General features: G+C 22.9%; 3 protein-coding genes across 3 annotated transcripts; 1 reads left to right on the top strand and 2 right to left on the bottom strand.

The window, feature by feature from the left end:
- Positions 1-4,295: 4,295 nt before the first annotated feature.
- LOC129609069 (U4/U6.U5 small nuclear ribonucleoprotein 27 kDa protein) lies at positions 4,296-13,183 on the bottom strand. The gene is made up of 2 exons (XM_055520930.1): positions 13,123-13,183; positions 4,296-5,318 (listed from the first exon to the last, which is right to left on the bottom strand). Exon 2 carries the CDS (start codon positions 5,092-5,094, stop codon positions 4,531-4,533), a length of 564 nt encoding a protein of 187 aa, XP_055376905.1. The 5' UTR covers positions 5,095-5,318; positions 13,123-13,183; the 3' UTR covers positions 4,296-4,530.
- Positions 6,780-11,390, bottom strand: LOC129609067 (polyhomeotic-proximal chromatin protein-like). Its single transcript, XM_055520927.1, has one exon. It carries the CDS (start codon positions 10,520-10,522, stop codon positions 7,394-7,396), a length of 3,129 nt encoding a protein of 1,042 aa, XP_055376902.1. The 5' UTR covers positions 10,523-11,390; the 3' UTR covers positions 6,780-7,393.
- Positions 11,475-12,739, top strand: LOC129609068 (MIT domain-containing protein 1-like). Its single transcript, XM_055520928.1, has 5 exons — positions 11,475-11,598; positions 11,660-11,895; positions 11,961-12,199; positions 12,254-12,453; positions 12,529-12,739. Exons 2-5 carry the CDS (start codon positions 11,781-11,783, stop codon positions 12,671-12,673), a joined length of 699 nt encoding a protein of 232 aa, XP_055376903.1. The 5' UTR covers positions 11,475-11,598; positions 11,660-11,780; the 3' UTR covers positions 12,674-12,739.
- Positions 13,184-14,922: the final 1,739 nt, after the last annotated feature.

Raw genomic sequence — 14,922 nt, 5'->3', positions numbered from 1 at the left:
TTTTTTTATAGTCCATATTTAAATTTTATTTTTTTGATAAAAATTCTTATTTAGTACTTATATACCTTTATTATATGGTAAATATTAAAAATACATTCATTTTGAAATGTTAGAATATAATTAAATATGTTAATTATTAAAAAAGAAAAAATAAAGAAACAAAAATTAATGAAATTTATCATTCAATTTATATTTTTATGTTGTTTGAATGCATTAAAAACAAAATAATTTTATTATTATTTTTTAATTATCGTATTTTATTTCAAATTCCTTGTTATCTTATAAATAATATTAAGATATATCTTAATTTTTCAATATAAAATGATAAGAAAACAGTGTTTTATCTTCAAATTACTTATTCAATTAATAAGAAATCAATTTTAATAAAATATTTTCTTCAAATTCAAAACAAAAAAAAAATTAACTTGACATTATTAGAAAATTTTAAACTAAATAGTATTAACAATAAATATTGTCAACAAAATATTCATTTAAAAAATCAAAATTTTACAATTATTTTATGAATTAAATATTATAAAATCAATTACACAAATATTTACCAAATTATTTAAACCAAATCCAAATGATTAAGCATACAAAAATTGTACCATAACTTACAATATGGTACACCTGGTATATGATTTTCAATATTAATTACAAAATTCTTTGATAAAGCTTTTTCAAATTATTTTATAAAATTATTTTCATTACAGAGTGATTGGAAAATTGAATGATAAATTTTCTAATGCAAAATAAAAAATAAAAATAAAATTAAAAATATTATCAAGAATTATTATTTTTAGTATCAATAAATTGTTAATGTGGTATGTACTTCGTTTTTTAAATATATTTTTTGAATACAATTTAAATAAAATTATTGATCTAAATTACCAAATTCAGAGCATTAACTTACAATCTACAAAAAAAAAAAAGATAAAAATAAATTAGAAAATAAAAAAATTATTTAAAAAAGGGATTAAAAACACAATATAATTTTCTTTTTTCAAATAATTATGTATGGTTATTTTAAATGTTTGTGGTTTTTATTTATTAATAATAATAAATATAAAGTTAATAAAATTCATTTCAATCTGTTAATTAAAAATGGTATTTTAAGCTTTTTTTAAATGGTTTAATGATCATTACTTTTTTCGGATATCTTACTAATAATAATCGGATATCTTACTTTTTTATATAATATGATAACCTATTTGTTTAATTGAATTTCCCAAATTGTTGTCAAAATATTAACAGAAATTACAACTTTCAAAATTAAAGTATTTAAGTAATGATTAAAGTTTGTAAAGAGAAAAACGACACACGCAATACGGAACAATTTTTTTCACTCGAAAATTACATTGTATATAAATATTATGATAGTTACTCACTTTCTTCTCATTTATAGTGAGTAATAGTGAGATACACGATCACGCCTTAAATATGTATATGTATATAAAAGTATTGATTTTCTTGAATTTTCTAATTTGTAATTAATTTTCGTAATATTTATTTTTAAATTAAATAGTTTCATTATTACACATATATTTATTTCAATATTAATTACAATATTATTTTAAATTAAAATTTTAAAAATTATTAAATTCAAATAAAATTAATCTTTGAGGAACTTCAATAAACGAAAATATTCTTATTTAATTAAGATAAACTTTAAAAATAAATTTCTTGAATTAAAATGCTAATAATAAATGAACTTTTTTCTATTTCTACCAAAAAATAATAACTGTTTGATATTAAATAAGCATACAATTTTAACACTTCCATTAGCAGATTAATATGATCAGTAGTTTGTATGATAATTAAAAAAATTTATATTATAGCTCAATTTTTATTTACTAGTTAAAATGTTCTTAATAAAACATTATAACATTGAAACTGAATATAAATCAAAGAAAATATAACAAAAATTTTTAATTAAATTTTAATACTTTCTTAAATTAATTATATATTCTGTTAGTCGTATCATTTAAAGTGACATGGATTGTTCAAAAATGTTGTAATTGTTGGAATAAAATCAATTCCGAAATTATACTGGAAAACAAAATTCTTTTCAATAATACTTTATCACCTCAAGTGATGCGATTAACAAAATATGCGTTTATACTTTAAAATACCATTAAGATATTAAATTATTTTAAATTTAAAAGTTAATAAAATAATTATTTTTATTTTATGTTTATGGAAATTCATTCAAAAATTTCTCGCTCAATACTTTTAATTTAAATTAGAATTTGAAACTATTATGTCTACAAAAATAACTAATACAAAAATAAATTTTGAGTTTTACAAGATTTAAATCATGTAAAATTTAATTTACAATATTAAAAATAAAATTAAATTGAATATTTTAAACAATTTTACAAATTGAAATGAATTTATATTTTTATAATATTCTAATAATTAAATTTATTTAATAAATTATTATTAAATTATAATAATAGTTTTTTCATCTTGAGGATTAATTAATTTCAAGTTTTTTTTTTATAAATTAAATACAAAAAAAAATAAAATAATAATAATTATTATTTAAAAAAAAATTAAAACAAAAAATACTAAAATTAAAAATTACAAATATTAGTAGTAAATTAAGCCCTGCAATTTCGTTTTTAAGGCAATTATGTGAACTATTGTATTATGCATGCATGTTGTAATAGCCAAAATATTTTGTAGTTATGGATTTTTATATTTTTATTTTAATAATTTTTCATTAAATTGAGGTATATTTTCTATACATATAAAAAAAAAATTAATTTGTTTATTTAATTGTTTTTTTTTTTTTTTTATTTTATTTGTTTACTTATATATTTTCTTTCATTTTTTTTGTAAATTTATTTTTTCTTAATTCTATTACATTATTATTTTGTTTTTATATTTCCTTGAGGTAACAATGGTACAAATACTTGAATGTATATATGTGTACTATTTTATTTTATATAATAATTGTTATATGTAGTATATGAGGTATTATATAATTATAAAATAATTTTTAATATCATTTTATATTAATTGAAAAAAAAAGATGAAAGAAATAAATAAAAAATAAAGCAATTTTCTTTTTATTAATTTTAAAAATTTTATAATTTTTCTTCAATTATAAATTTAAATAATTATTTTATAATTATAAATAATTAAGACAAATATTTTGTTTTGATAGAAAATTTATATAATTTTAAAAAATAATAAAATCAAAATTACTTTGGTGTTATTTATTTCTTTTTATAATGTGTACAATGATTGTGTGTTAAATATAACCAGTTCTATTGCATAATTTTAACAAATTAGTTTTAGTTTTTTAATAAATATAATATTAATATTTTATATTTTAATTTAATAATAAAACATTAATAAAAATAAAAAAAATGTATATATATTTCTATTGCATTTAATTAACAAAACAAAAAAAAAAGGGGAAAACAAAAATGTTTGATGGGGACAATTATGTTAGTTCTATTTGTTGAGGGAGGGTTAAGGATATGAATGATGGAGGAGTATGTGTAGGTACCTAAGGCATTTTTGAAATTGAGTTATAATTTTATTTATTTTGTGTTTTATTTGTTTTTTTTTTTCAATATTTATTTTTTTAATTATATTATATATAAATATACCTGTATTTTGATCCTTATATTTAACAAGAAAACAAAATAATTAAAATATTAAGTTTAACTAATTGTTTTTTTGATTATTATTGAATGTGAAAATTGTATGTAATGTATATAATGTTATAATAAATATTATAATGGTAAACTGTAATGTGGTAACTGTAAAATTTTGTAAACCGGTCTATGGCAAAAAATTGCAGGTTTTTTGTTTTTATTTTATCTTATTTTTTTATAATTACATATATAAGTTTATAAATATATATATATATATATATATTTATAATTAATGTGTATATAATAATGTGTATCAAATTTTTAGCATATTATCTTATTTTTAAATATAAAATTATAATATATTTATAGCATCCTCTTTAATCGTAGCAGAATTTATAAATTATATTTAGTAATCATTTTTAGAAATTTAAAAATTTAATGCGATTCCATCAATGATAAATTTAAGGAAAATTTTAAGAATTCTAATAAAGTATTTAAATAAAATTTATAAAACTATAATATTAAACAATTAATTTAAATCACTGAACCGAAATTCCGATCACAATTATACTATAAAATTATATATTTAATTATGATAATATGCTAAATAAGTATCTTCACTTAAATGATAACTCTTATGATTTAATGATTTTATCCTGATCTTATTCTAAATATATGATTTTTTTTTGTTTTTCTTCATGTCTCAATACGTAAAAAAATTATTAGATAAAAATTAGATAGAAGATTGATCTTTTTTTAAAAAAGATTAATTTCTTCTCTTTTCTATTAAAATTTAAAATAAAATTTTCTAATAAATAAATTTTCTAATTAAATGAATTTCGTTCCAAAATAAGTTCAAATTTTACGAGAAAAATATAATAATTTCTTTTTTGGTAATTTTTGTATGACTCCGACAAAATTATGCGACAAAATCTAATGGCCTATTAAAACCACCTTTACGATTCATATATTGACGATATTTACGTTTTAATATAACATGAACTTCACCAACATCATTACCTTCAACTTTTTTATTTTTTGTAGTATCAAAATTACAAAAACCCATAGTTTTCATTAATTCAATTTCTTCGGGTGTTTTACCAGCAAAATCAGCCTCACAAAAATCTGTACGATGATGTGATTTTGACGATCTACTACCACCACCGCTACTACTACCATGATGATGATGATATGATGATGATGTTGATGGTTGGTCACGTTGATCTCTTGAACGTGATCTTGATCTACTTGAACGTCTTCTTAATCTATCGTCACGACTACGACTACGGCTTCTCTTAGAACGTTCATCACGTTCAATATCTATATTACTGCTGGTACCACCACCACCACCACGTGTTGTTTTTCTTGTTGATTTACGTTCAATTAATTCTCTTTCACGTGAACGTCTTTCACGACGTTTCTTTCTTTCGCTACGTTCTTTTTGTCTTTTTGATGACACAGAAGGTGAATATGATCGACCCATTTTTTTTTTTTTTTAGCGTCTATTTTTGTAAATTTTTCGTTCAATGAAAATAACAATAAAAAAACTAAAAAAAAAATTTAACAAAAATAAAAAAACAAAAAAAAAATAATAAAATAAAAGAATCTTCTTATATTAGGACACCAGAATGATTTCGTTTCTTATTTCTGAATCCAATTATCCCGATCATACATTAAGACCATTTAGATTTGTCGCATATAGAAATTCTAAATGAAATAAAAAAAATAGAAAATGAAAAAATATTAAAATTCTGTTGGAAAAAATGAAAAGAAAAATATAATTTAAAACTGGAATTTATTAATTTAGTACGACAGTTAAATATTAAATCATCAAGTTTAATTTTTTATTTCAAGTTTATCATTAAATTGTATTAACAAACAATCACAACCCCTTCCAGATTTTTGAAAAAATATCATATCATGAACAAGAAATGATAGACACCTACATCATATTCATATAGAAAATATAAATAAAATTTAAAAAGGTAAATATCAAGTAAAACGGAACAAAAATATTATTAGTGAAACACACAAAAAATACAAATATATTCTAAAACTATCAATACAGTTCAATAAATATAGTGATAACTTCCATATTTCAAAAAAAAAAATACTTACCATATATTTTATAAACCCGTAGTTTCATTTATATTAATTCTCTATAACATTAAAATTTAAATAGCTATTATTTTTCTTCTATTATAAATTATAATTTGTGGAGAAGTAAGGTACTATGTATTTGCAAAAATTTACTTTTCCACAAATTATAATTTATAATAAGAATATAGTTAATTAATGAAATTTTTGTAAAAAAAACAGCACAATCAGTTCTCCAAACCGAAAGAAAAATTATTTTTATAGTACCTTTTGTATACAATTAAGTAACTATATGAAATATTTATAAATATTTTAATGATGTTAAAATATTTCTTGATTTTGCCAGATAAAATGGTATATAATTTAAATATAAATTAAATAAGATTTTTAAGATTTAAATTTAAGAAATTCAAATGCATATCCGAATTATCGAAGACCTTAATTGTTTGAAATTTCTAAATTAAATCACAAATTTTTAATCATTTACCAAAAAAAAAAATATGGAAAATTATATTCTTACTCCGTTAAGAAAATTTTTAATCTTTCAGTCCCTTTCAATCTTATAAAAAACTTAAAGCACCAAAAGTGATCTTTTAAATAGTTGATAGAATAAAATTATCAATATTATTAAAAAAAAAAATATAGAAAATTTATGTAAAAAAAAAATTTAAAGCAAGTCTTAAAATTCTTCACTTAATTTTCGTCGTAAAAACCAAATTTAATAACAATTAAAGTACAAAAATAAATAATTTTGTTTCCTTTAGGTCTAATGTAGATTTGTTTACAATTTTTCCACTTTCCAATACTATAAAAATCTCAATTAAAACAATATGAATGTAAAAAAATAATAAAAAATTTATATTAGTTTTGTTTACACAAGCTAAAATTAAAAGCTAGGATTGATGATAAATAAAATTGCAAAATATTTTATTACAATTAATTTTATTTAAACAATAAAATACATTTTATTTTTACTTTTTTTTTTCTTAATTTCATTTTACTTGTTGGTTTTTTTCCACGGTTTCATTTAAAATCTATTTATATTTAAATTTCATAAAAAGTATATGAGCCAAAAAAATATCCTTAATTAATTTGCTTATTTTTGTAATTTAGTTTCTTAATTTAATATGTTTAACTATAATAAGTTTTCGTTTTTCTAATGTCTAATATAGAAAAGGATTAAATCTAGAAGAAAAAAAAATAGTCGATTTGTTTTTTTTTTTTTTTTCAATTTACTTTTTACTATTTTAATTACCAATAAAAATCTACCCTAATGTTCTCATCTATTACACTATATTACTTTCTATTTTTATAAGATAGTCATTACTGTAAAAAAAAAACTTATTACAAAATTATTAAAGTTAATTAAAGTCGAATTTATTTTTTAGAAAATTATTTTTTTTTATAATTGTCTTAAAAAAAACTATATGTAATTCAATATTATGCCAAACTACAATTAATTAAATTATGGCGAATATTTCGACAATTATATTATAAATATAACAAAATTAAAAAAACTAAAAATTCTTAGAACAAAATTGAAATCAATTTAAAAATTAAATTTTGTATCAATAATTTGTAATTATAAAACTCTAATTCTAATTTTATTTTATTATTTATTTAAAATTTTTTTTTTAATTGTAATTATTTCTTTAATTTAACGTCATCTCTTAATTATTAAAATTTTAATTTTCTTTTTCATTTTGACCGTCTTTTATTGATTCAATTTTAGCAACAATTTTCAATGCAGGACCTAATTTCATACCCATTGTATTTACCAAATGATTTTCATTAAGTAATAATAATGCAGGACCATCAATTTCTTGATTTGCAAATTCCTCAGCATAGTCACCAAAACCTGGTAAATTTTTAATAAAATCACAAACATCATTTATTGTCCATCGTTTTAATGGACTTTCATCTTGATTGTTTGACGAACTATTGTTATTGCTATTATTGATGTTATTATTATTTGAATTATTATTGTTACTGTTGTTATTATTACTAGTATTATTATTATTATTGTTATTATTATTGTTATTATTATTAGTAATATTTTCAGTTGAATCAAATAATTTTGAACTTTCACCAATAGTATTAGTTATATTGATATTCTTTATTAGATCGTCTTTATTATGCTTTTCATCATTATAACATTTACCATCTAAATCATTATTACATTCTGATTGAATTTTACCATCGGATAAAATATTTGCATTCGATGATATACAAATACATTTTTTAGTACTACCACATGTTGAGCATTCATCATTATTATGAGATTTTGAATCATTTGTTAAATTATCATCTAAATTCATTTTCTTTGATGGTGGTTCTTCAACGGTATCTCTTTCAGAATATCGTGTTCTTGCAACAGAAAATGGTTCTTTACCTTCTTGAATTACAAATCCTTCAATAACATGTGTTAAAACATTAGGTTTTATCATAGCTTTTGGTAGTTCTCTATCACTTTTTGGTAAACCTTTTAAATTTAAAGATGGTTTTAATAAATTTTCATCCAAATTATGTTTTATTGTAGATGATTCAGTTGAATGTGAAATAACATCTGAAGTAGTACATTTATTATCAGTATTTTCTTCTAAATTTTCTTTATTAGAATTAGCATGAATTTTATTTTCTTCATTTTTGTTATCTTTTACCAACTTAATTGTTTCCTCTAAGCTTTCAGAGACAATTTCATTTGACTTTTTAGATTCTATAATTGAATCAACAGCCTGACTTCCCGATATTTCAGATATTTCACTTATGTCACTATATTTAAGATTATTTACTTTTAAATTTGTATTTTGATCTTGTGATGAAATTGCGTCAGAGACTTGTACATTGGTAATAGAAGCAACTGTTACAACTGGTGTGGTTGTTGCACTACTGGTTATTGAATTCGTTGGCAGTGAAGTAATAAAGTTCGTTTGAGGAGTTATACTTACTGAAGAAGATATGGCTATTGGCATGTTTGCAGTAGCATTTGAATGCGACGTATTAATACAAATTTGTTTTTCTAAATTCGATAAAATCTTATTAGTCGAATTTTGTGCAGATTGCTGCTGTGTTGCAACAAATATCTGATTCAATATGTTGGCCGACTGTTGCTGTTGTTGATGTTGTTGTTGCTGATGTTGCTGTTGGATTTGTATTTCGCGCTGTTGTTGCTGATGTTGCGACTGTATGCAAACATTATTTTGAATTTGCGGCGATTGTGTAACGTAAGTATTTGAATTATTTTGAATCGAATTTTGTTGCGTTTGAATTTGTGGCTGTGAATTAAATTGATTTGCCGAAATCGGTTGTTGCAACTGAATTTGTTGATTTGAATTCTGTTGCAAAATAAGCTGCTGTTGTTGCATTATTGCTTGTTGTTTAATATGCTGCTGAATTTGTTGAGACTTATCAGTCGCACTAAAATTATTTTGTGTATTTATACCACTTTGAAGTACAGGACCTCCAGTACTAACAACGACCATTTTATTTCCCATCGATGTCACAACTTGTTGCATAGACTGCTGTTGCAAATTTTGTTGCTGAACTGTTGCCTTTAAATGAGATGTGACATCCGGCTTAATATTTGATAATGCTGGGCGAACTATATGCTGTTTAGTCTTTTTGATTGATTTTTGAGTTAATAAATTTTGGTTTTGCGCAGTCTGTGTTGAAACGTTACTAGCGGGCTTATTAGATATAGCGTTTTGTGGTAAAATTAATGGGGCTCTAGGTTTACTATTTAAGTTATCAATTTGTGGTCTCATTTGCGTAGCAGCTTGAGGAACTGTACACGACATTGTAATATTTTGATGATTTGTCTGCTGAGTTTGAATAGTTTGATTTGGAGCTGCTGGTTGTAAAAACATACCTGGCGTGCCATCCGGTTGAGTTCCTCTTATAATAAATTGATTTGGAATTGACAGTGTTTGAGGTTGAATTCCAGTAGCCCAAAATGGCTGAACGCTCCACGGAATTTGCATCGATTGCTGCGTGGTTTGTTGTGGCAACGGATTTATGACTTGGGCCGTTGGCATTGCTTGCGATACCTGAACACACTGTTGGCTTGTTTGGATATTTGTATTTTGATTAGTATTCATATTTTGAACATTTGATATTGTCGAAGTATTAAGTTTCTGAACAACCTTTTGATTTTGGATATTTTTTTGCAAATCTTGCTGAGTATTTTTATTGCTATTTGCTTGTCCAGATATATTTGATAATATATTTTGTTGTTGTTGTTGGGATCCTATCACATTTACTGGACTAAAAACTAGAGCTTGTGATTGTGACGATGGTATTCCTGGTATAGTATAAGAACCGCTTATATTTGCAGTATTACCGCTAATCATAGGTTTATTTTGAGTGGTTATCATTTGAGATGTATTTCCTGTTATGGGCTTACCAGCTGTAATTATTTGAATAGGCTGCTGGCTTAGTCCAGTATGTATTATGTTGCCAGGCATTAAAACTGGTGGGTATGCTAAATGTTGAAGATAAGCTTGATTTGATAAAGATGGTTGCAAGAGTTGCAATCGCCCAGTACCTCCCCACTCATTTGGATCCGTTTGGATTGCTTGTAATGGAGACATTGTACTAATAGTTGTCGTGTGATTCCCAATGTTAGAGTTATTGGAACCATGATGTGGACTAATTGGCGGTCCTTCTATTATATGCATTTGTTGAATTTGGTTTTGACTTTGATCTACTATTGGATACTTAATGTCTGCCGTCATAGTGTTAGCATTTGTCATTTGATTATGATTTGGTGATTCTTGCTTCACTTGAACTGCAGTAAATTGTTGCTGAAACTGCATTTGTTGCAGTTTTTGCAACTGTTCCTGTGAAATTTCCAGTTTTGCAAATTAGACTAACCTCTCCAAGTAAAAAAAATTTATATATTAAGCAATTCGATAGGTTTTGCTTTATTAATCTTTAGCTCGTTATAAAAAATTGTTGATTTGATTAAACTTATATCAATGCAACAAATTGATTTCACGTTTACAGTTTCACTTAAGTATCAAAACTTTTTTTCTTTTTTTTTAAAACATGAACATAAATATTAATGTTTGCAAATATCTCCAATTTCTGATTTAGTAATTAGTTTTTTTATAAGGTAAAATTCATAAATAAATAAACAACAAATTGCAATATGCAAAAAATTTGTTATAGCTATTATTACTCAATATGTAGATAAAAATCAATAATTTCGTCTGCTTGCATCTGTAGTCTTACACCACACAATTGCAAAGTTTGAAGAATTCAATTTCACTGTATATAATTGTTAATAAAAGAAAAGTAATTTCAACTCTTAAGTATTCTGGATGTAATTATTTAAAAGTCTATTAAAATAAATATCTTGATAATTATTCCTTGATTTGCACATATTTAATGTAAAATTAAAATTGTAGAATCTAGACAACTTAATCAAAATGCTAATTTCATAAATGCAGAAATGCATTTAAACATGGAACTATAGCATCTAGTTTTGTTATCAGCAAACAGCTTATAATAATTTTTTATTTAAGACACTAATAATATTCTTAATTTAAACTATTTTATTCTAAATAATTATTGAATAAAACTTTTAAACAGACGCGCGCTTGACATTAAATTTAATACTTTTAAAAATTCACCCTTTTAACTTAAACGCCATTTCATATTTTGAGTGCGCGTTCAAAAATTCTGCAAAAATATATATTTATCTCTTTTTTGCGCACATATAATTGACGTTTACTACATTGTGTATAGGATTATTCCAAATTTGACGTTTTAAATTATGATTACTTAGTTTTTCTTTTTTCAAATGTAAATAAACAAAATTTTGATATCTATGCCTGGCAAAATAAAAAAAAAAAAAGAAATTATGTTTTAAGCGGTTGACCAACAAGAAGTATTTCGAAAGATTAAGGATGTTTTTTTAATACTAAAGTTATTTATATTTTTGGTTATAGAAAAAATATCTCAAAAACTCGCATATCAGCAAAAAATAAACAATTTTCCTAATTAAATTTACACAAAATCTTCCAAAAAAAATTCAAAATATATGAACACATATATTTATTAGCTCATATTATGAATGCACGTGAAATTTTAATAAAAGCTTGTGAATTTGATAAAGCGGGCAGACGTTTAGAAGCATTTAATTTATATTTTGATGGAATTCAAATACTAAATGATTTAGCAAAAGGTAAAAATTTACTATAAAAATCATTAATGTATACATGGAAACTTTTTTCATAAAAAAATAATTAGCTGAGAAAGATGAAGCTAAAAAGCAGCATTTTAAAGCAAAAATTGAGGAATACATTAACCGTGCAGAACATTTAAAAAAATCTATTCAAAGAAATTGTACAAGGGGAGAACTAGTTGAAAGAATACTTATTATGGAGGGTGCAACAGGTCACAGCTACAAAAGTTTATTTGGAAAATATTTAACTAATGACGTGAAAGAAATAGAAATTGCTGAAACGTATTTAAGGGAACATTATCAGGTCTTTTTTTTCCTTTTTTGTTTTATTGGAATTTTCCTTATTTGTTCAATTTAGTTCCAGAATTTGATCATTTTTTTAGAACTTTGTGTTAAAAAATGTAGAAATCTAAAATATGTAAAATTAACCACTAAAACAGATCCAAAACCAATGTCGGATCAAAAAAAAAATTTGGAAGCAATTCAAAATAGTTTATTGTCCAAAGGTATTACATTGGCAATTGAGTTTTCTGAAACACTTCATGACCGCGAAATAATGTATGTAAACCTTCTTCGTTTCACTAATTTTTAGATTTTACATTAATATATACACAAATATTTTTCTCGTTTCAGATTAAATACTGGTTTTATCATCAAAATAGGAAGAGGGTTGCATTATTTTAAAGCACCAAATCCAAAATATTCTTTAGGATTATGCGATTTTGATTTTAGAGAATGCTTTGAAACAACTGCCGATATTTTTAAATGTACACTATAAATAAAATAGGTTTCTATAAAATTTGATTTTTTATTTCCCTATTAACATTAAAAAACACATAATTAATGCAAAAAACTCTTGGTTTTTTTTTTTAAATTTAAAAATTTCAATAATTTCTTGCTAATGAATTTTAGTTTTCTTAGCAACTATTTAATAAGGATTTCTCATTGAGAAGCAGTTAAACAAATTGATACAAGGTCAAGGATATTATGTGCATTTATCACAATGTGCATAAATATGTACATACACACATATACATATGTTTACTCAACACAGCACAGATTAATTTTTATGTAGTAAACAAGATTTAGAAAATAAATTCACTATAAATGGGCGCGCAAGTTTGTATTTTTTTTCTCAATTAATAACACTTTCAACACGTTAAAACCGTTTTAACGAAGAGATAAATTGAAAATATATGATAATTTCTTAAAAATTTAATACATTACCAAAAAAAAGTATAAAAATTTTTTCCTTAAAAAGATCTCCTTACTATCTACTTGTTAAGAAAAAGTTACAAGACTACATAACCTAAAAAATTTTTTTCTACTTTAAATATGTATCTTGAAAAATGACAAACCTTATACATAACAAATATATTTATCTCTTTTTCTTACACATGTTTTGCGAAATAGACGTATAATGTAATTATATGGCCATTTTTCTGAACATGCGTTCAGAAAAAAGAACTGTCAGAAATGGGATATTAATAACTTTTTTACTTTACAAAACACAGAGTCGATTTGCAATGAATCAATTTATTGTCTGAGTAACTCACATATTAATGTAACAACATGTTTTGTACTTTTCTACACATAATGAAAAAATAAAGTTTTTCAATTTTAAACACTTTTTCTGAAATGTTAAAAGTCTGGATACTACTTCTGACATTAAATTAAAAAAAAAAATCAAATGGAATATGTTTGTCAAAACTAGTTTGACATATTTTACACCTTAGCAAAACTGATAGATTTCAATTGTTTTTCATTTCTCGTATGAATTTTTCTGTTTTATAATAATATTTCTTTCCTTTTTCATAAATAAAATTATGCAATAATAAAAAATATATATAAAAACTATCTTTTGGGTAGAAGACAATTGCGTGCGTTAATTGACGTAATGAAAAACTATTACTTGTGTTACAACAAATTTGAAAATATCGATGTATTCGCGTATCAATATATGGTCCATATAGTGTCACTGACGTGCGTCCAACCATCAACTACTCAACTTGGCCTTCTTCAATGTGTTGAAAACATAGCAAGTTTCCAATTCGTTGAATCGTTGTTTGGTAAGTTTGAAACTTTGTTAAAGAAAATATTATAAAATATGTATATTGTATAAAGACTTTGTGTATATGAAGAAGTTGAAGTATGATTTGGTATGTTGATCAACTTTTTTTAACTTAACCAAACGTGGAATGCATTATGACATTATAAATGTCAAATCACAAATTTAAATCTTACTTTTATTGGTCAAGTAATAATTGACTTAATTGCACTTAATAATTAAATAATAATTGACTTAATTGCAAGTTATCGAAAAAAAATTTACGTTTAAAAATTTTATTTTACAAAAATTTTGGTGATTTTCCTAGTTTTTTTCAATTAGCACAGTATCAATTAACACAGTATTTCGGCTACTCGATTTTTAGTAGCATAAACGTTTAAAATTTTTGATATTATTTGCAAAAAAATTTTTGACTGAAGTACTTTTTACATATCATACAATATCTAAGATTAAATCTACGATAAAATCTGATGATTTTTTAGGTATCAGACTAAAATTATCTCAGACTTCACGTCAAAATTTAACAATAATATCCTAAGAAAATTATAAAAAAAAAAAAATCGGCTGCTCGATGCTCAAAACTTTCACAACAAACTAGATTTGAAAAAACTGAAAACGTGAAAAAAGAGTAATTATAATTTTTTCCGTTGCATACAATTTGATGTCAAATCAGGCTTATGTATACGACTTTCATCAGATTGACGAAAATATTTTGTAACTTGTGATTTCTGATTTTAAAAATGAAATAGAGCTTATTTCGCAAATTTTTCAAAAATGAAGTGTCAACAGAACATGAGCTCTTTGAATGCTAATAATTTTTTTTCGTGCACTCTAAGCATTCTAATATTTCCAACGCAACGTATTTTTTTATTTTGTAATTAGAAAAATTATATCATTAATAATGAACTTTGTCCCGTTACGGGTTTTTGACATTAATTATTTTAACATATACTTGCTTA

Source organism: Condylostylus longicornis, unplaced genomic scaffold (assembly GCF_029603195.1).
Source record: "Condylostylus longicornis isolate FDR11 unplaced genomic scaffold, ASM2960319v2 ptg000038l, whole genome shotgun sequence".
NCBI lineage: Eukaryota > Metazoa > Arthropoda > Insecta > Diptera > Dolichopodidae > Condylostylus > Condylostylus longicornis.
Note: the sequence above shows the minus strand (reverse complement) of the source record. Positions and strands in the feature narration are given on the sequence as shown.